Source organism: Taudactylus pleione, unplaced genomic scaffold, assembly GCF_031769625.1.
Source record: "Taudactylus pleione unplaced genomic scaffold, aTauple2 ptg000513l, whole genome shotgun sequence".
In the NCBI taxonomy this organism is placed as follows: Eukaryota; Metazoa; Chordata; class Amphibia; order Anura; family Myobatrachidae; genus Taudactylus; species Taudactylus pleione.
The window spans coordinates 1,420,756-1,443,832 of record NW_028284915.1 but is presented as its reverse complement, the minus strand read 5'-3'; the positions used below and the strand labels follow the sequence as shown (position 1 = coordinate 1,443,832).

Below are 23,077 nucleotides of genomic sequence, written 5' to 3'. Positions count from 1 at the left end.
CCCCCCTCTCTTCTGTGCCCCTGCTCCCACTACCCTCTCTATACCCCAACACCCCCCTCTCCTCTGTGCCCATGCCCCCATTAGCTGCTCTATACCCCTGCAAACCCCCTCCTCCATGGCTCGCAATGTCATCGCCTTGCCCCCTCGTCATCGCCCCTTATAAGTCAGCGCAAGGAGGTGGTATGGCAGTCCGACGGCCAGGAGGGAGCAAATGAGAGATCCTGAAGAAAGAAGACACCAAAAGTCCTAGTGGGTGGCGGCCATGCAAAAGAGCTGACACAGGCGGCCGCCCATAAGGCGAAGACATTGACGCCCTGGCGGGTTGGCGCCCACCGGGCAAAGAGTCCGAAGCCCTGGCGAGTTGGTGCCCGCCAGGTGAAGACGCCAGAAGTCCTAGTGGGCGGCAGCCATGCAAAAGAGCTGTCACATGCTGCCGCCCACTAGGCAAAGATGCCAAAGCTCTGGCGGGTTGATGTCTGCCAGGCGAAGACGCTGCAGCCCTGGCAGGTTGGCGCCCACCAGGAGAAGATGCCAGAAGTCCTAGTAGGTGGTCACCATGCAAAAGAGCTGACACAGGCTGCTGCCCATTAGGCAAAGATGTCGAAGCCCTGGCAGGTTGGCGCCCGCCAGGTGAAGACGCTGAAGCCCTGGCGGGTTGGAGCCCACCAGGCGAAGATGCCAAAGTGCTGGCAGGTTGGCGCCCAACAGGCGAAGACGCCGAAGTCCGGGGTTGGCGGTGGCCATGAAAAAGAGCTTAAAGGCCACCAACCCCCAGGTGAAGATGCAGATAACATAAATTTTATTTAAAAAAACGGTGTCTGTTCATTTTAATATTTGTTTTATAGTGTACTACAGGTACCAGTGGGCCCAAAATTCCCCGCCCTGCTGGTACTTGTGGTTTTCCAAGTACCAGCATGTGGGGGAGGCTTGCTGTGACCTATAGTTCACCTGCAAAAGAAAGTAGTTTAAAATGCACCGCACGTTACACAATCAACCCGGCACCCACCGCCCAGGAGTGCCGAGGATAGCCCCGGGCTATCAGCCTGGGCCTGGGGTGCCCTGGAGAGGGGGACCCCATTATTGGGGGGTCCTCAGCTCCCCAGGGATCCCCGGCCTGGGCTGACTAGTGGTCAGGGTTAATGCTTCGGCTGGGGGGCCCGGTGAAAGAGCTCCCCTGGCTGTGGCATTAGCCCCCGCTAGAAAAAGTCTGGTGCTGGTTCTGAAGAATACAGGGGGACTCTACTAATTTTTTTCCCCTGTATTTTCAGAACCAGGACTGGATCAGAGCCCAGTGCTGGTTGTGCAAAGTATGGGGGACCCCTACATCATTTGTTTCCCGTATCTTGGCAACTAGGGCTGGTTCTGACTAGCCTGGTGCTGGTTGTGCTTAAGTACAGGGGACCCCTATGTCATTTGTCCCCCGTATTTAATCACAAACTGGTCTGGCCATTAAAATCCTGGTGCTGGTTGTGTTTTGGGGGTACGGTGCACCTTTTTTTTTTACACATTCAATTTTTAACATAGATGCATAGATGGATCTCACTGCTGCGTTCGTGCATCTGTGACTTATTGATTTTATTTTCTCAGGTAGATGTGCAGTACCGGTGAGCGTTCTGTCGCCACCTGATGCCCCCTTTGCACTGCACCGCTGCCACTGCTCTGCACCAACACTGCTGCCACTACCCCACATGCGTACAGCCTGCCCCTGCAGCCATATCACACTCTGCACCTTCCAAACCACCTCCTGTGTGCTGGCCCCTCTTCCACCTGCGCTAGTGTACCATTTTGTTGCCCTTCTCCCCTGCAGGTGGCCCGGTTTGCACCTCCAAACCCTGATAGTTAATGAATTTTAAAAAAGCTATGAAATTCCATAGTCAAAAAACCTTACAGTTTCACATGTCCCATTAAGGCTTCTTAGACATGATTTGAAATTTCATAAAACCTTCTGAATTTGTGCCACTCAAACTAAAAAAGTAATGAAATTACAAGCATTAAGGCTAACGCCTTAATGGACGTGTTCCTTGCGCAATACAGAGATGGTATGCCTTCACACCCTGTGGTTAACTGCAGATTCAGCACTCTCACAGAGTGAGATTGCTGTCACTCATAAAATGGTGGAGCTTCTAATTCACAGAATTGTGTGCTCATTGGAGTACACACATGCAGTCTATGCAACTGAGGTCTGAGCAGAAGATAGAGCTACACAGATGGGATAAGAGTGGAGTGGATGGAGAAGAGACAGATCGCTGTGCATGGGGACATATAAGCATGGAGAGGGGGGGGAGCTTAAGCAGCACTGATGAGAAGGAGACAACGTGATGCAGATGGGTGGAAATCAGTGGTGTGGATGGGGTGACAAAGTAATGCAGATGTGTGGAAAACAGTGGTGCAGATGCAGGAGAGAGGCACAGTTTGGGAGAACAGAGACATGGATAGGGGTACACAGTGACATGGATGGGGGAAGACAGAGCAGCACAGATGGGTAAAGACAGATTGGTACGCATGACAGAATACAGACTAGCACAATGGGAGAACACACATCAGTAGAGATTCGGAAAGACAGATTGGTGCGGATAAGGAGGAAGACAGATTGCCACAGTTGAGTGGAAGACAAAATGGTGTGACTAGGGGGAAAGTGGTGGTGCAGATGGAAGGAAACAGAGTAGCATGGATGCAGGAAGACAGGGCGGTGTGGATGGGAAAAGACAGATTTGTGCGGATGACAGAATAAAGAACTAGCACAGTTAGGAGACCACACAGCTGTAGAAATTGGGGAAGTTATACCAGCATAGAGGCGAAGATAGCGTACATGCATAGACAGAGTATGATCATTTCTAAAACTAAGTAGCTGAATGTGTATTCTAAATGAGATGGATGTATGTAGTGACAAGGATGTTGGAACCCAGTGGGATTGTTGTGGTAAATGAATGGGAAGATTGTGGGCACTGAGCGGGATGTGTGTGCCACCTAACTGATCAGACCTCAGTTGCATAGACTGCATGTGTGTATTCCAATGAGCACACAATTCTGTGAATTAGCAGCTCCACCATTTTGTGTGTGACAGCAATCTCACTTTGTAAGATTAACCAAAGGGTGTGATGGCATACCATATCTGTATTGCGCAAGGAACACGTCCATTAAGGTGTCGGGCTTAATGATCATAATTTCATTGCCTTTTTTAGTTTGAGTGGCGCTTCACCTATTTGAGGAGTCTCTGGAGTGCCACCATTATTGGTTTCTATCTATCTATCTATCGATCTATGTATATATATATATATATATATATATATATATATATATATTAGTTAGCTATGTAAAGGGGTAAATTTGTGTTAGGTCTGTAGTTCTCAAACAGGATCCAACACTGTTTTCAGGTAAATAAACAGAATAGTGCTTTACTTTTCAGCATAAATCAGGTACAACACAAATGAACACAAAATAATAAACGCTTAGCCCCCTTTCAGAGCAACTAACTAATTTCTTCGCCCCTGACTAAATGGGCAGATAATCTGCCAAACACTGTCTCTCGGAGTCAAAGCCACAGTCCTGTCTCTAACAGGTATTCTCACAGGCTCCAGCCTACTCACGTTCAGGCTAATGACCTGCTTGCAATCTCACACTCAGCTCCCTGCAGAGTAACATACATGGGCCCTCATTCAGAGCCGTACGCTCTGAGCAGAGCGCACGCTCTGAATGAGGGCCGGGCTCCAGTTTCATGGAGCGTCCTCCTGGACGCTCGTATAGCTGTGGGTCACCACCCACAGGCTATACGAGCGTGCATTGTGATGGTCGCGATGGTCAAGACCATCGCGACCATCGAATTTGCGAGCCGGAGCCTGCGGTTGAGGTTTTCAACCGCAAGCTCCGGAGTGATTTTGGCTCTATAAGAGCCAAAATCACTCCCACTGACATCACTAGTGATGTCAGTGGGCCGACTTCTGACGGGAGGCGTTCCCGTGGGAACGCCCCCGTCAGGGAGGCACGCCCCCGGCACGCCCACCAAAGGGGGCGTGCTGTCAATCAACATTGACAGCACGCCCCCTTTGATCGGACACAACGAGCGAAGGACTTTCCTTCGCTCGTCGCGTCTGGCGCATGCGCACGACGGAGCTCCCTCCGTCGTGTGCATGCTCAGTCCATAACATCGACCCACTTGCGAGCGGACAGCCGCTCGCGAGTGGGTCTGAATCAGGCCCATAGTATTTTGAGTTTTTAGGTTCTCCCTACCTCCTGTAGGTCTGAACCCGGCTTCCTAGCCACCAGTGGCTTCCCAGCACACACTGGTCTCCAACTGCAGTCCCACCTGGACTGGACACACAGGCCCCAACCTGTCCTGACTGCAGAGTCTTGCAGACTGACTCTCTCTCACTCCAGCAATTAGGCAAGCCACACCTGACTTTTCTCCCCTGTGTGGGCGGATCCCTTTTGCTCCACACAGAACACCTGTGTCAGTAATGCCATTTGCCTTCATCCTGCCACAATATATACATATATATAGAAACCATCAAGCCTGCACACTCAAGCAAAATCCACAGTAGGGTGCATAATTATAATAATTAATAAGCAACAGTCTAATCAAAAGATGATCAGCACACCAAAATAAATGCAAAAAATCCTTTATATCACATAATAATATATATGCCCAACCATGAATTTAATAAAGTGCAATAATCCTTGTAATCATCATGGACATTTCTATATTTTATTTTTTTTAAAAGCCAACAAATCTGTCTTAAAAGTAGTTTGCAGTTCTAAAAGTTTGCAGTTCTAAAGCCTCCAGTGGCTTACTTGTGACAGACTGTCACGACCAGAGCATCCTTACCTTCTGGCTTGCGGTTTTTGTCTGTGCGAGCGCTCTGGCGCGGTCCTACCAGTGGGGGTGCTGGTTCCTTGGCGTGAGGTGTGCGAGGAGGTCGCGGGGGAACAGGCCATGCTGGTACAGGTAAGATTGGCAGCCTCTCCGCGCTGTAGACTGCTGGGCGCTGCCATCTTGGTTTTGAGCATGTGACCTGAATGTACCAATTAGGTTGGAGCTTCTGCATGTGACTCTCAGCAGCCTATCTTGCACCTTCCCATCGTACTTAAGGGTGTTCAGCACGCCCTCTAGTTGCCAGTGCAATGTGTGCTCATCCTTGCTGTGTGAGAGTTCTCTATGCTCCCTAGCCTTGGTATATTGCAGTCTCAGCAGTGTCTCATTTGCATCCTGTCAGCATTCCAGGCAGTTCCCAGGATTCCTGCACCTATCAGCTATACCCCACTTCTCACCCTCCACTGGTAACTGACCAGCCGCACGCACTCAGAGCCCACCGCAGTTTATAGACCTCTGATTCACAGCATACCTCTATTAGACTTTGTTTTTCTGTCAGTTCATTACCAAGCACCTGTTTCTCTGTCTCACAGCAATTGGATTCATTTCATTACCAGACACCTGTTACTCTGCTTCTCATCAATTGGATCTGTTTTATTATCAGGCACTTGTTTTTCAGTTCCATAGCAATTGGACTTTATTTCTCTGCCAGACATTTATCCTCAGTTCACCCTTGGACTATTGTTACAGTACTTATATAATTGTTTTATCCCATGAATCCAAATACTCCCATTAAACCAACTGCCTTTTAGTTTAACAAGACCGTTCCTGCCTTGACTCCTGATTCCATCCCAGGGTCCAAAAACCCCCGAGGTCCTGACAGTTTCCACTGGCCAAATGGATTTGGTCACTGGATCGGAGTCCAGAATGGATTTGTTACAAGGTATCACCAATCGGCTAGAAGGCCTGGACAATATGCAACAGCAAATGGCACAATTCCTCCAGGAGATGGCTCGCCCATTAATGGTGCACTATAATGTCGGAAACGACCAAAGATGCGTGCTCCCACTGGTCGTTTCCAACATCAATCATCGCCTGAACATGTCGGTCAATCTGCCGATAACGACAGATTCACCATGTTCAGGGATGAGGGAGGGTGCCTACACTGAACGACATATCGTTCAGTGTAGGCACTACAGGAGATCGGGAACGACTGTACTATTACAATGTCGTAATCGTACTGTCTTTCCATAGTTGGGTAGTGGATGCGCACCTATAGGGTTGCTCAGAAGTTTGATGGCATGACCGATGGTGCTTCTTTGCATGTGAGCTGTGGATCAGAGATGCTGTCAATGTTTGTCTCTGTTCAAATCCCCACAGCAGCATTATTAGCATATTTTTGCACATACGCTGTGTGCAAAAACTCAGTTGCATAATTGAATGCAACTGTGTCCACCTCTGTATCAGGCCCATTAGGACCATGTATGTACATATCTTTTCCACTGGAACTGGAATATATCTATAGCATGCCATCTGTAATAACACCAAACCTTTGTACACGCTCAGGAACACATCATTCATTACATCCAAACTCTACTCTTATACAGAGTCATTTGCTTCTACTACTTTTCAATTAACTGACATTTGTAGTACAACAAATGTTTGTACCTGCTTAATACTGGTAATTCCTTTATAGTGTCTCCAGCATAATCTTCAATAGCATCACATCTTATTGGTATCAATCCAACTTGGAGTATTTCCTCTTGTTCCACTTTGTAAAATAAAAGTAAAACATACATTTTTTTATCTTTGTCAGAGAAAATCATATTTTGTTTTTTAAAATTTACCAAAAGATAAATCTATACTTTATGCAGTTCTGTACTATGGAATTTAATATTTTTAATTTATAGGGGGCAGTCGCTTGGACAGTGGGTGGCCTATAACTGGCTTTGCAACCAGTCTCCAGTTATGAGTGAGAATTGTGTCTGCATGCCCTTTAAATAACTGTGTGTTTAGTTAGAGACCAAAGTTATAAAATAACTGCATCTACATAAACCACTTGCCTGGCATGGTCGCAATTTTCTGACCCCACCAGGCAGTTCTTTATCTGCTCTGGTCGCAAAATTTCAACCAGTCAGATAAACATGAGGGCAGCTGCAGGAAGAGAATCTTCCCACCGCTGCTGCTCTCTCTGCTTGCCTGTACCCTCTCCCCCTGTGTCTGCTGTGCTGCCGATCACTGCTGATCGGTAAGCAAAGCAGGACCCCCTACCAACAGCTGCAAACCTCCAACCTTAGTGTACCTATTGCCTGAAACTGGTGTCAAATTGAAAGTCACAAAGTTTCCGATGTTCCGATATTTTTAAAAAATTATAACATTTTTTTTACAAATCTAACAAAAAAAAATCTTTTTTTTTTTTTTTTTTTTTAATGTAATCATTTTGGATAAGTTGAAATAGATGTTCCTCACCTAATTTACTCATTAAAAAAATTACAATTTCAGACCTGTTTTTAGAAAAAAATTGTCAGTAAAGTGGTTAAAGGAAAAAGTAATACAGTATCTAGGCCTCACACTGTGAGAAAATATTATGGCCTTTCCTAAAAAAGCCAGTGTTGACAGCCTTCTAGTCCACATGACTGCATATTGACCTAGATGTGGTTAACCAAATATTTGAACTGTTAGGGGCCTATTCATTATGTTAATTATTGGGGGCCAGGTGGCCCCCGATAATTATGTATTCAACTAGCTGTGAGTTGTAGTGGTGGATATGAAATCATTGGAGCAATTCAACATCAGCTGTCTCCATGATTTCATTCACCTTGAAACTCTGCACTGCCAATTCTGACTCCACATTGTTACTGCGTCTGTGTGAACTGGAGTTTGCACACGTGCACAAATTTCCAGTGTCTGGTGAAAGGGACCAAACAGGTTTTGGATCCCTCTTCGCAACCCGGGACTCCTTCCCATAGGCAAGGAGTAGATGTGGGAACAAACGTCATCTAAAGATGGCAAAGTTTTCCACAGACGAGCTCTGAAAATTTAGTATGATGAATTTAGGTCCTCATACTAGTGTATGGGGACATCGGGTCAGACTGGGGATAAAAGGTAAGCAGGAGATATCTGTGATATCTCCTGGGTTGCCTTTATAAAGAATAGCCCTGATACCTAATTTCTAAAAGTAGGTAAAAATGTTAATATTTCTTCATGATATTTGTCTGAGAACATTGCACTTGCACCCTACCATGGTGGCGCACATGTCCCTACCTATCCCCACAGACTGCTACATGAATGGAGGCCAAAGCTGTAACTGGAAGGTGTAGCCTAATGGCTTCTGGACATACCACTATAAATGTATAATAAATTATGCATTTGTCATATATTATTGTGCTACCTGTTACATTTGCATACCATTTACAGATGCCATCTGTGAAAGAAAAGATCTTGATGTTGTTCGAAGGGGATAGCATGGTAAATGTTCTACTTGTGGAACTAATTTCGTTGTTGTCTCCCATAGACATTTAAACAATTTATCTATTTCATTACCAAATTCCAATTTACGATCTACAAAATACAGGAAAAAAAATTTGTTCATTTATAGCGGATACTTATACATCGATCTAGATTAGAACTTTATTAGTATTCTTTAATATTCAGTGAGTAATTGAGTTTTGGGGGCATGAATGAATACAAGGTGCTTTGCAAGAATGTGAACAGCAAAAAAGAGTCCCATGAAAATGTGTTTCTGTTTTTGGCAAATATGTACTGTAGCTCAGTATTGTGTACAATCCAATATACCCTTGTAATAGCCTTACATAGTGACTACAGCAGGGTTAGCCAGACTTTTGGAGTTGGTGATCCAATCTAAAGACTAAAAATCCCACCAAAATCGAGATGGTTGCGAGGTACAGTATGCTTTTTAGGTCTCAGAGCCAATGAACTGTAAACTAAGAAAACATATCAATTTTAAATAAATTAAAAAGTCAGCAAATATGTCATCAGATCTCCCCAACATTAAACTTGTTTGTAAACCTCAGTTGCTTGTATATACTAGGGACCAGATGTCCTGAGACAGGGGTGCAGCTACAGTATATACAGTACCAGGGTCTCAGTTGTCTCTGAGACAGAGGTGAAGCTGGGGAACAAATTCTTGGGACTGACCTGCTCTTAGCAGCAGCTGCTCTGTCTCCCTGCCTTCACTTTTTGAACCAGTTCCCCAGGGGCCATGGGCAGGGACTAGAGGTAGCACCCCAGCCTCTAGATGTTCTCGGTCTACTGAAGTGTCTCACAAATGCTGTCCACCTGCTCCGTGGATGAGTGGTGGCTCAGCAGCTGGAACATGGATGGCTCTTCTGGGGCTCAGGAGTTGCTGCTGCTGCTGGCCAGGCACAGGAAGCTATCATTACTGAAGTTGGACAGGAAGAGCCGGGCACGCTGCTAGCATAACATGCATCGCAGTGGGCACCTGGCAATAGAGATTGCAAGTGAGCATTGCTGGCTGGGTCTGAGGCCTTTCGGACCCAGGACACAGCACCTTACAGACTTGGCCTCAGTCAATAGGAATTAGTCTGTTTCTTATTGGCTTTTGCTGTCACATGTTATGGCCGCCAGGGACAGCCATGGCTTCTGCCAGATCCGACTTCAGCACCATATACCAAAAAGAATTAGCCTGAATCCTATTGGCTCCTTCTGGACGTCACAGCATAATGAATTGGGTTATGCATAAAAATAATAGATAAAGAATTGTTTTGAAATGAGCAGGTGGGTCAATGGTGTAGCAAGACAAAGTGGCTTATTAAGACAAATTTAGACTTCCAACATAAGTAGAAAAAAACAAATGTAAACAAAGCCTATTTCCCAGCATACTGTATGTTGAGATGGACACATCTCGAAACGCATTCAGCTCAAAAACAGTAGTGTCTTCACCAAGTGTACATCAGTGTGACATGTCTATACAATCAAAATGTGCATTACCCTATTGTATATAATAATTTGATGTAATGAAGCATAATATATACAAGAGAGAATAGTGTATGACAGTTATTCATAGATGAAAAAGTCACATTTTCTGTATAAAAACATAATTAATGCGAACATAGAAACAAAATAGAAATTAAGCTGGGTACACACTCAATATGTGCCAAATTGGACTGCCATATCATCCACATCGTCTAATGTGGGCTCCCATGTGCCGACGGCCAATGGAGTGACCCAGCTGCTGATGCCAGAAAGGTGAATGGTGCAAGTGATCACCGGATCATGCAATGTGTGTCACGACCAGAGTTGTTGTACCTGGTGAGTTGCGGTCTCTGCCTGTGCGGGTGCTTTGGCGTGGTCCTACCGGTGGGGGTGCTGGTGCCTGGAGGCTGGCGCGAGGTGTGTGTGGATATTTGAGGGGTACAAGATATGTGGTGACAGGTAAGACTGGCAGTGCTGCCAAGCTAGGTATTGCTGGGCGCCGCCATCTTGGTTTTGGGCATGTGACCTGAATGGGCCAATCAGGTTGGAGCATCTTGTGTTTACTCTCAGCAGACTATCATGCACTTTCCCATGGTACTTAAGGGTGTTCAGCATGCCCTCTAGTTGCCAGTGCAGCGTATACACAGCGCAAACTGTGTGAGAGTTCCTGGATACCCGCCTCTACCCTGCTACACCCAGTTACTCACCCCACAGTTTGTGTACCCTCCAGCACTCCAGACTCAGAACCCACTCCAGTACTTCAGACCTCTGTTCCTCAGTCACACCTCCATTGGACTTTTGTTTTTTCTGTCTGACACTTGCTCCCAGCCTCACTAATTGGACTTTGTTTCCCTACCAGACATTTGTTTTCAGCATCACTTCACTTGGACTTGTTTATTTTCTGCCAGTTTATGTGGTACCCCAGAACCTGGGTGCACCACATGTTGAAGATACGCATATATCTTAGGCAGCCCCAAGCTCCCCCTCTCAGTATCTGACAGCCCATCAAGGAGGGGAGAACGGCAGCTGCATGAGGTGGGCAGAAGGTTGCTGCTAGAAGAGTCCTCTGACAAAGGTAATGCTACACCCCTGTCAGCTGCAGTATGGTACATTCCGGCTGAAGACTGAGAACGGCCCCTGCGTGGTGCGGTGAAGTGGTGAGCACACTAATTGGTGTCTGCCAGAGCAAAGGTAATCGTGAAACTGAAAGTGCACCCACACCCCCAGCCTATATAACGCTGATAGCTCCGGAGCTGACAGGAGAGAGTGAGCAGCTACATAGATAAGAGTGAGAGTTGCAGCAGCCCCTCTGTAGTGAAGGACATATTGAGAGGTGATTCTGACTACAGTGTAGCCAGTGAGTCCGTAGAGTTTAATACACCCTTACAGTGCATGACATATGGATTAATCAAAACATCATTCACAGCCAAAGTATTCAACTTCCATAGATTACGCAGTGGCAGGAAGCCTTAGAAGATGTAAATGTAAGAGATAGATGAAGGAGCTGTGTAAAGTGAGACTTGTTATCATTAAGCCAACTTATTATTTAACCAGTCCGACTCATCATACGGAGAGAGATATTAGAATAACTGTACATGGCTATTTGCTGGATCAGTGTCCGGATTTACAACCAGCCAGTTATTACATGGTGCCAGTGAAGCCTGACAACAGTTACAGTTTACAAATACAATATTACCCTAACTGGTAAAAGGCAGGAGCTCCGATAAGCAGACAATAGTTTTGTGCAAACAAATTAAAACCAGAACTAAATGCCATTAACAACTAACAATCTAGTCAGAGGCAATCAAAGGAGAAATGGTTGTGCACCACCGTGGTTATAACCTAGGTTAGGACTGTGAGACTTCAAATACTGTAATAGTGATTCCTTATACTGCAGGATAAAACTAGCTAGAAGTGTTTATTGTCAAAGTGGTATTATAAATTGGTAAAATTAATTAATTTGAGATCCTTGTAAACATAGGGATATAAATATATTGTTGAATTTTAAAGTTACACATGTAAGGGTATAGAAATATGTGTTTCAATATATCATCTTATTTTTGAAAAATGTGGCCTAGCAGAGTCGACTATGGAAATGTTCCTGCTAAATAAAGTTTATGGTTTTTGTCAAAATTGTATTCGAAATTCCTGACCAAGTTGTGTGAAGTTTAAGTGTTATTTGGGGAGCTTGCCTCACTGAAAACGTAATTGGAGAGAACCTTTGTATATCCACCACCTGAGGATAACGAACTGGGTAAGCCACCAGGTATAGTGGGTTCGGGTTGTTACATTTATATATTTATTACCACTTCATGAATAATAATACTCCTATTAAACCTGCTGCATTCCAATACTACAAACCCGTTCCTGTTTCTTCTCATGCATCCACCCCGGGTTCAAAAAATAATCCAGACCTGACAGTGTGCACCGACCGCCCAATATATCATTCCATCGGGTGTCATATTGGCGGGTTGCCTAGTGTGTACCCAGCCTTAAATACAATCGTCTTCAGTTTTGCCTTTAAAGACCAAATAGGAGTCCAATTTGCAAAGTAATGCAAATAGACATTGGGACTTGATTGATTTATCTTGTTGCAATGCTAATGATTTTAGCACTATAAGATGAAGGAGTCAATCGCAATTAACCAATGAAGTGGCTAAATGACACTGATCATCACTAATTGAAATAGTTGTCCCAACCCTCCTAATAGGCATATCCACCGATTTGTTCACATTTAATTGTTTTGCGATTACATGAACACACTTTTTCTGTATTCAGCTTATAGTAGCCTAACCATGCTCATCCCATTTTGTCTCTTTGGGGGTCAATCCAATTAGGTGCGAGTTTTCTTGTGCGAGCTGTTTTCATAGTAAACTCACACTGCATATTGCAGTTGCAATCCAATTCCAAACTCAAATTGCTTTTCCAGAGATAATAGTGGTTTTTTTTGTGTGCACCCTCCTGAGGGTGTTAAAAAAGTAGGGAAAATCTTTAAATTAATTATTTTATTTATTATTTGTCAGGACACAGTGCAGAACTCCTTTATAAACCCACCTCCCTAATGAGTAATTAGGCATTTGGAACTTTTCAATTAGCTTAATTTGCCCAATTATTACATGTCATTTTTGGGTGCTAAAAAAATGTCCTCAAATTACCCCCATATCAACTTTATAGTTAGTTTAGGCACTCAAAACTTAAAGTATTTTTTTAAATGAAAAATAATAGTTTTTTTAAAAAAATTTGGAAACAATTAAAGTGGCGTTCAATTACTGCAAAATCACCTTTTTTCCTCATTTTTTTTTTGCAATTTTTATTTGGTTTGTGATTAAATGAAAAAAGTTAGCTTTTTTATAGTTTTTTTCTTTTTAAAAAAAATGCACAAATCAGCCATTTGACATCTTTAATACTTTCCTTATGCCCACTAACAGCCTTCAATATGATTCTGATAAATAAGTTATTAAATTTTTTGGGTCCAGGAAGGTCTGCCAACTTTTTACATGCAGTTCTCCAAGGTTGGTTTGTAGAAAAATCTCAACACTTCTGGCGATTACCACGAATAGGCATTTCTAATTGGATTTCACATTTCTTGGGAGTGTGCATTTGTGTGATGTTTGCAAATTTCATGAAGCAAACTGACTTTTGCAAACTCATAACCTAACTGGAATGACCCCTTTGTGTGCAAGGCAATGTAAACTATAAATGGTTGTTTATATGTACATTTATGTGGACAAAGCAGTATGGAAAAGTGTATCATATGAAAAAACTTGTATGAAAAATTGGCCCATAGTGAGTATAATAATATAAAAAACAATTGTGAGCCATGTCTACAGTTTTGTTTGTTCTGATGTCACCCCATTTTCCGCTTCCCTCAAGCATATGCTCCAGCTACACGCTCTACAGCCATTTCTACAGTATTAGCAAAATAGATCCTTTATTTCATGATTTTGTTAATGTCATATACTCGGGATTTGTTTATGCACCTAAATTTATATTTGTAAAGAAAGATGGTAGAGTTTGTTGAGGAGCAGAAGAAGAAAGTGAGTACTTGTATGGAGCCATGGTATTTCTTGATAATTTTAATCAACTAGGTTCTGTGCTTCAGTAATAGTTGGGTTCTGGCTGTTTGTAGTGGCATAACATAATGCTTCAGTTTGACAACTGAGATATCTTTAACCAATACAGAGAGGTGGCTATGTGACCTATACTAATATGCCCAGCTTTCACCTTGCCTCATAGTAGTAATAGTAAACATATGAAAAAAGACAAAATGGCGCATAGAAAAAAGATTATGAAAAAAAAGGCAAAGAGAGCAATTACCTAAAATCAAACTTACTGTAAGTAATGTAAGTAATTAATCTTAAAAATGAAAAGAATCAAAATATATTACAGATTTCATCTTATATTATCCTATAAAAAAATAATACTATTAATTGGTAAAGTTGTATAGTCTGATCATAAAACATTGGTTAAAATAAGAATATATTAAAATATTTATTGCTTTGGTTTTACAATAGACACATTTTAACTATTGTATATATACCAAATGTTTCTGCTTTGTGTGTTACGGTACATACCTGCACAGTCCTCTTTTTCAGAGTAATAAACAATGTTTTTCAGCAGTAGATTATCATTTAGATCCGAGACATAGGTCCAGTTTGGCTCTGTTTTTGTTAAATGATCTCTCATCTGGCCTAATGCAATATGTTGAGATATTTTTCTCTGATGGAAAAAAACCCTTAGATATAATATTACCGATCATCAACAAGTTGACAAAGTATTACTTTGCTGCTACACCTTCATTTTGAACATATGTCCATTCATTAAAAAAAAATCCCAAAATATATATAACACGAGGTATTATCTGCTAAAGTGGCCTATTTATCAAGATAAACAGTACCATTACACATGCGGATATGGCAGTTGCCTAATCTTTTATGTAATGGGCCCATTCATCATTGGAGGTGCTCACCACATATTCACAAAGCACTGAAAACTGAAAGTCTTGAGAGCTTGACTGCAGGAATCACCAGATGGCGTTAATTAATGTAATAGCACTCCTGCCTATTGGAAGGAGGTCTAGAGTATGAAGAGGGATCCATTTGGATCACTATGCCTCTTCTGACCCTTTCAGTATGCATGTGTGAATTTAGGGCCTGATTCTGAGATTTACACTAGTGCAATCACAACTGCATTCTCTCACGGAGTGCAGTTGCTAAAATATGCTAATACATTCCTAAGCATCGCCGAGCATAGGGACTGCTGCCTTCTCATATCTGTCCGATGACATTAGTAACTCACATCGGGCAGTCACGCAGCTTGTTAGTCAAGTATGACCTGCCTCAAACACTGCAGCTCTCCTGACACGCAGAGAGTTCTCATGCTGTGAAGGAGATTGCAATGGCTATTTCACGCACACCTATGGAATGGCTTTTAAACGATCCGCCATGGCTGCGTTTTTCTAACAACCACCACCCCTCGTTAACACTCCCAGATGCTGATTACCTGTCACTCATTTTGCGAGTGGTTCCTCTGGGGTGGCAGTCGGGAAGCCGGCGGACCTAATCCTGACTGCCGGCTTCCTGACTGTTTAATCACGGCAAGGGTCTAAAGACAGGCGTCGAAATCCCGACGCCTGTAATTAGACATATGCCGGGAGACAGATGCCCGTCATCCCGATCGAAGGGATGCCAGGCGCCGAGCCAAAATGTGTTCTATAAATGTTTTTTAATCAGCCCCCACCTCACCCCAAAGAAATACTAGAAATAGATTAAATTCTTACCGTGTGCATGAATGAGAAAGCATTTCTGTTCCATTTTGCATTTATTCTCCTTAACTTTGCTCTCTGAGAAAGTGGCAAAATCATCATTAATGCCACACAAAGGCAAAGCATTTTACATAGATCAGCTGCTTCTTCCAAAGTCAAGGACTTCTCATCATGCTTAAAGAGATTAAGAAATTGCAATAATGATTTTACATCATGAAAAAAAGTGTGAGATTTTGGAATCAATTCAATTTAGTGTGAGTTTACAAATACTAGTTTGTATCATGAAACTCACACACTGCGTTATGCGCGCACCTGAGAAATGCACAATCAAATTAGCAATGCCATTTTGCGCTACTCACAGCAAAACGGTCTGGATTTTGGGCCTGATTCAGTACCGATATGTATGCAGACCGAGCGATTGTTTCCCATTGCGCATGCATATAAACCGCACTGTGCGTGCTTTGCGTCGCGCTGTAATTACGGACACAAAGAGGAATCCATCGCAGAGTGAGTGACAGGTTGTTAGCGTTTGGGGGTGGAGTAAGGGTAGGGGTCGGAAAAACGCAGGCATGCAAGGAGACTTGCAGTGTCTGCAGAAGGTCAGACCTGGTGTAAATGCGTGTGACTGACTGATGTGCGGCGATGGTACCGATGTTTATACAAAAGAGCGACAGTGGATGGATGTGAGAAAGCAGCATTGGGTATCTTTATGTCAGCAGAGCATTGGAAAGCATTAGAATCTTTTTGCAGCTGCAAATTCTCAGCTGCGAACGCAGTTGTTTGCTGTTGAATCAGAACCTTTGTACAAAAAGCGAACTGGGAGAAGATCATGAAAGAGTGAGGAAACTGTCCTGGACTCCAAAAAAGTGACAACTGAGCAGTGGCGTCACAAGGGGGGTGCGGGCCGCACCCGGGTGTCACCCGCCGAGGGGTGACACCAAAGTGCAGACTCCCCCTCTGGTGACAGGAGCCGGGTGCTGCACTGTAGAATTACGTGCAGCACTCGGCTCCTGTCACAGTGAAGGAGCCAGCACTACAAACACACTGGTCCCCGGGGGCAGCCCGCACCTCCTGGACCCCCCGGAGACACTAAAACCAGGGTTCGGGAGCGCGGCCCCGCCCCCACATGTGAGGCCCCGCCCACTCATCCAGAGGCCCCGCCCCTTTCCCCGGCGCGCGCAGCTACGCCGCACTCCTGCTTTTACACCTGCACCGGGTGCAACTAAAGGAGAGGACGCCACTGCAACTGAGGTAGCAGAACCATATAGAAGGCGGTTAGTGGCCATAACAAAACTATTGGAGGCTCTTAAATGGTGTCAAGTTACTGTTTTTTGCAATTTTTAATATAAGTTAAAAATTATAGCAAGCGTTTTTCATCAAATTAAAGTCTTCCCAGCAGTTTGGGTACAGGAATATATTTGAACAGTGATTTTGCAATGTTTTTATATGAGTTTGTAAAAAGTTGGAATAAATGCTTTTAGGTCCCTTCTGCAAGTTCAAAACCCACTCTCCCATCAATACAACACCTCCACATACCTGTCCCACATCACTTACACCTCCACATACCTGTCCCACATCATTTACACCTCCACATACCTGTCCCACATCATTTACACCTCCACATGCCTGTCCTTCATCATTTACACCTCCACATACCTGTCCCACATCAATTACACCTCCACATACCTGTCCTACATCATTTACACCTCCACATGTGACACCCATGAAACGGACACCCCTAGGACTGTGAGGGGTTAATACCACTTTGGGCAAGGAAGGAGTTAATACATGTCTCCCCAGCACATGTGAAGCAAGGGAACAGCTGGTGCTGATTGGATGAGCCTGTCCTGTCTCTCAAGCGGGGGGTGTGGTCAGGTGCCCGCGAAGAAGAGGGTGAAATATAGAGGGCGTCCCAGGAGCTGAGGAGAAGTGTGGCGTGCAGCACGAGGACAGCGGGCAGAGACCGCCAAGCTGCAAAGCTCTAGTGGAGTGTGGAGCAGCCGAGCCGGGAGCGTGGACGCCGGGGACCCGCGGAAGATAGACCGGGTCAGGTGAGCCACAGCAACGAAGAGCAGCACACCATTAAGGCGTCCAGCACAGCAGCAAGAGCCGCTCGTGGAGGTACACAGCCACAGTGGCAACACGCAGTACAGGGTAATCATCCCCCCTGCCCCATACCACAGCAGCAGCCATCATAGGGTAACTTCAAAGCACCCTCATTTCAGTTATACTACTTATAAGAGAAGTCGCTGTCCTATTGTGATTTATAACTTTTTCTGCCAACCACAAGATGGCCGCAGGCCAACAGCAACAATTGCTTTGAGTTGCCATGCTGCCAACCACAAGATGGCCACCGATTAACTGCAGTATAGACATACAGCTCCAGCAGTGGAAAAGTTACATAGCCTTGCACCAGAGGTAGCTACAGGAGTGGTGAGTGGAAGATTGATTGCACCACAGGCAGAGCTGCACTGACACTCAGTAGTACTGGACTTTCTCATACCTTGTTGCAAATAGCAGAACCTCAGTGTTACTTTCACTTTCAGTATATAGGAGTTATCTGCTTCACTGACCAAGCTCACCAATATTTACCCTGCATGTTTTCCGGATCACACCAAGACTGTCCTATTTCACAGCACAGTGATTCTTTGATACTTGAAAGCTGGAATACACTACTGAAAGGAGATAATATAGCCCTTCAACCTGGGATAGAACTGCGGGACACTTTACAGTAACAGTTGTTTAGGAATATTGAATAACCTGATTGCCTGAGAATTGAATGTGCTTATAGAGAGAAAAGTGGAATTAACATTCAGTGACTGAATTGCTATACTGTGTACAGGACTTCCATATACACATTGGTGATTCTTCCCTCCCAGATTTAATACTAACAAATGCTACACTAAGTGGGACTAGTACCATGGTCAACTTAAACTGATCTATAAGAGCTCCACCAGCTGCAGCAGCGAAGACGGGTAGGAATACAGTGTTTTGTGTTTAAGGTCATCTGGACATTGAAACTGTTAGTTTAGTACTGACATCATTGCTGAATTGTTTTCTTGTAGTGTGCAACCGTTTGAGATAAGAATGTATGCTCAATACTGAATTCAACTGTGAATAGTAACGTAAAAGTTGCCTTACATTGTATGGTCATACTGCCGAAGTATTATTACACCAATCCGTATGGTGCCGTGCAAATGCCATTGTTTTTATGTGTAATCTCATTATTGATGTTTTTTCCCACTGATGCAATACAAAGGCTGCCTCATTGAGTGAGGTGTGTTATTTATGCAAGTGCCCTGCTGACTCTCTAATAAACCTGTGTTCACAAAATAAAAACCACAAGCTGCCTCGTCACCCCTTCATGTGCTTCCATTACTCTCACCTCTCCGTAAGTCGAGTGAAGATTGAACCACAACACACAAGGTAAACTCTTTACTTACCACGTAAAGTCAAGGTTACCACAACTGGCGTCACGAACAGGATTAACGGAGTCCAAAGTGAGAAGGTTGGAAGTATAGAAGAGCCATGTCGACCGATCCACCAACCCAGGCAGTACCGCCTGCTGGCGCAGGAGCACCGATCAACCCACCTGTGGCACAGATCAATCCTATCACGCTCCCCTATTACTTCGGAGCCCCGTGGCTCCCCACGTATTCTGGTGAGGACCATGGCACAGAAGGAAGCACTCTCACCGAGTTTAAAAGGAAGATGACCTCTATGTTCCGTTTGTACCCGCTAAGTGATCAGCAGCAGGTCGAGAAACTCATTGGGCAATTGAAGAATTCGGCACTCAGGGAAGTGACGTCCTGGCCCGCCAGAGAAAAACAGAACGTAGAACAAGTCCTTAAATGACTAGCGACCACTTTTGATGCCCGTACCTTATCCACCTTGAAAATGAGGTTATATGCATGTAAACAAAAACCTGGGGAGAGTCTGCGTGACTACGCCCTCACCCTGCAGGAGGCCTTGAGGGCAATCCAGGCTGTCGATCAGGAAGATGTCAGGAACCCGGATGAGACCTTGGTCACCCAATTGATAGAGGGAGCTAACAGAGAAGGAACACGAGTTCAACTGCGACTACTGCGACTACAACTTCTGACGCATACTTTCTTAGACTTTAAAGAAGCGGCTATCAAAATGTTGGGCACGGTCGAAGAGCATAATACGGAATTCCCAGAATTACCAAATCAGTCCTACTCGGCAGAAGCTGGCTTACGGAATGCATGTCAGGCACCCAAAGAAACCAACCCCGCCTCCCATGGGCTGCAGCTGCCATCCCCTGACCCAATACAACTGTTGAGGAAACAGATGGAAGAAATGACATTGGGAATGGCAGAGATACGTAGGGAGGTGCATAGCCTAGCTCAATCCCAACCGGCGGATTATGAAGAGCCGCGGTGGCGGCCGAGAAGACAAAGGGCTGATGACTGGTGGGAACCACCCCGGGGACAAGGGAGAAGATCAACAGATCGGTTTGATGCTCAAGGCCATCCCATCTGCAGGCGGTGCCAGAAGGCAGGTCATGTGGAGAGACACTGCAGGCAAGAGGAGACGTTAAACTGCAACACCCCGAGGGTGGGGGTCAAGCCTCGGGGAGAACAGGAAGAGTAGACCTGAATCCTGAAGAGTGGTGGCCCCGGTATGTCGGGACGTGTCCGACAATCCCAATTGTCATAAATGGCGTGGAAGTTTTGGCCATGTTAGACACAGGATCCCAAATCACCACCATACAGCTACCTGCTTTTCAACGCTATTGGAAGGAGGGGCAGTTGCTGATGCCACCTCCCTCATGGCTGCAACTAATTGCTAGTAACGGACTGGGGATCTCCTGCGTGGGGTACTGGGAGGCTTATATGCAGATTGGAGAAACCCTCCATCCACTACAGGGATGTCTGATCACTGAGAGCAGTGAAGGTAAAGTTGCACCGGTGATTCTAGGAATGAACGTCTTACAGCAATGTCCAGAGGAGCTATTGGCCACACTAAGGAGTGAATTGTCTCAGTTGGTCACCGGGGAGCGAAGAATCATTCAGAAGACTATCAGGGTGCTTCAAGGTCAACAGAGGTTCACCCATAATGAGGGAGAGATTGGAAAGGTTAGACTAATGGATAGTACACCCATCAAATTGCAACCCAATTCAGAGACCATCCTCTGGGGCAAGGCACGATGCGGACCAGCTGGCAGAAGCTATGAGGCCTTAATTGAACCCTGTTTAATGTCCGCTCGCCAGGAGGCGGTAGTAGCCAGTACCCTAGTCACTGTGAAGAACGGACGAGTCCCAGTGCGGATCTTAAATCCCCATAATTACGCAATCAAGTTGTATCGATGCCAGCCACTGGCCCGATTATTGTGGACCTCATTTCAAGATGTCGTATATCCATCCTTACAAGCTAATCAGTGTCAAGTAACCACGGAGAGTAGTACAGCTGATGAGCAGGAAGATGAATGGTGGGCAGAGATTCAGGTAGGGGATGGCAGTACACCGAGAGACCATAAGGCCGGAATCCTCCAGGTTGTGAAGAATAATGCTGAGACTTTCAGCCATAGCCCTACAGATCTGGGTATCGTAAAGGAGATACACCATCGTATCCTGACAGGGGATGCCCCACCCATAAAGGAGCGGCATCGCCCATTGGCACCAGCGCTATATCAGCCCGTACGGCAACTGTTGGAGGACATGAAGAGCAATGGCATCATCAGAGAGAGTCACAGCCCATGGGCAGCCCCATTGGTGTTAGTTCGCAAAAAGGATGGCCAGCTAAGATTCTGTGTAGACTACAGGAAGCTGAATGCTATCACACATAAGGATGCCTATCCTCTACCCCGAATTGAGGAGTCTCTGACGGCGCTTAAATCTGCCAAATATTTCTCAACCCTAGATTTGACCAGCGGCTACTGGCAGGTTCAGATGAAGGAAGAGGACAAGGAGAAGACTGCCTTCGTCACACCAATGGGGCTCTATGAATTCAACCGTATGCCATTTGGCTTATGCAATGCTCCCGCCACCTTCCAACGCGTGATGGAGCATTGTCTAGGCCATAGGAATTTCGATGTGGTTCTCCTATATTTGGATGACATTATCATCTTTTCAAAAACCTACTCTGACCATCTGCAACACTTACGGGAGGTTTTCCAACAGCTGACTAGATTCGGTCTGAAGCTGAAGCCATCCAAGTGCCACCTGCTCAAGCCCCGAGTTCAGTACTTAGGTCACATTGTAAGCCCTGAGGGTGTGACCCCGGACCCCGAAAAGGTGAAAGCGGTATTGGAATGGCCCATCCCGCTGACAGTCAAAGATGTCCGACGGTTCCTTGGATTTGTAGGATATTATCGACGGTTTGTGAAGAACTTTGCCAAAGTCGCCACCCCTCTATTAGAAATTCTACGAGGGATCCCTAAGGATAAGTATAACAAATGAATTCCCATAGAGTGGACGACTGAACGACAGACAGCCTTCGACCTGCTGAAGAAAGTCTTGACAGAGGCCCCTGTGCTGGCCTACCCAGATTACAACCACCCGTTCCGGCTGTACACGGATGCCAGCAAGCAAGGGTTGGGAGCTGTACTTGCCCAAGTTCAGGAAAATCAAGAGCGTGTGATCGCTTACGCTAGTCGCAGTCTACGTCCCACCGAACAGAACGACGCCAATTACAGCGCCTACAAACTCGAGTTTCTTGCCTTGGTGTGGGCAGTGACAGAAAAATTCAGAGACTATCTAGCGGCAACACCGTTTGTAGCTTATACGGACTGTAACCCACTGGCTCATCAAGCCACCACCCCTCTAGGAGCTTTGGAACAAAGGTGGTCCTCCAGACTGGCCAACTACCAGTTCAAAGTAGTATACAGAAGTGGGCGAAGTAACGCGAATGCCGATGCACTCTCCCGGCTACAGACGGGCGAAAGTGAATTGGAAGGAATAGACAGGTGGGAGCAGATTGAAACTCCCAACTTCAGTTTGAAAAGAAGAGCACCGGAACAGAATGCTATGGTTCCCATCCCTGCGAGAGTGCAGGAAGTTCAGGGCATGGAGATGGAAGGAGATTGGACTGTCTGGCAGGACGCAAGCCCAACCTTAAAAAGGGTGAAACAGTTGCTGGCCTCTCATCAGGGGTTGACCCGAATTCAGAGACAAGCTGCAACCCCGGACCTAATCCAATTGTGGCGGCAAAAGGACTGTTTGACGTTGCGAAGAGGCCTATTGCTACGACAGAGCACAGATCCAAAGACACATCTGTTGATTGAGCAGTTGGTGGTGCCCCCTGCGAAAATCGATCTTATCCTACGGGCCTATCATGATCACTCTGGCCATTTCGGCTGTCAAAAGACCGAGACGACCCTACGTTGAAGATTTTACTGGGGGAATATGCGTCAGGATGTGGAAGACTGGTGCAAATCTTGCGACATATGCACAGCACGTAGACCGGCTCCATAAGAAGAGAAAGCACCGCTGCACCCCATTGTTACCCGACAACCACTTGAACTCTTAACTATTGACCATGTGAAGCTAGAACCAAGTAGCAATGGATATCAATATGCTGTAACCATA

At 45.2% G+C, this 23,077-nt stretch overlaps 1 protein-coding gene across 1 annotated transcript in view; it reads right to left on the bottom strand.

The window, feature by feature from the left end:
* The window catches only part of DDX60 (DExD/H-box helicase 60), a 379,348-nt gene that overhangs the window by 255,154 nt on the left and 101,117 nt on the right, over positions 1-23,077 (bottom strand). Inside the window, exons 7-11 of the mRNA XM_088450288.1 lie at positions 15,543-15,701; positions 14,338-14,482; positions 8,216-8,368; positions 6,476-6,578; positions 3,901-3,914 (exon numbers count right to left, since the gene is read on the bottom strand). Of these exons, the coding sequence (XP_088306414.1) occupies positions 3,901-3,914; positions 6,476-6,578; positions 8,216-8,368; positions 14,338-14,482; positions 15,543-15,701 (574 nt within the window). The remainder of the gene's footprint in view (positions 1-3,900; positions 3,915-6,475; positions 6,579-8,215; positions 8,369-14,337; positions 14,483-15,542; positions 15,702-23,077) is intronic.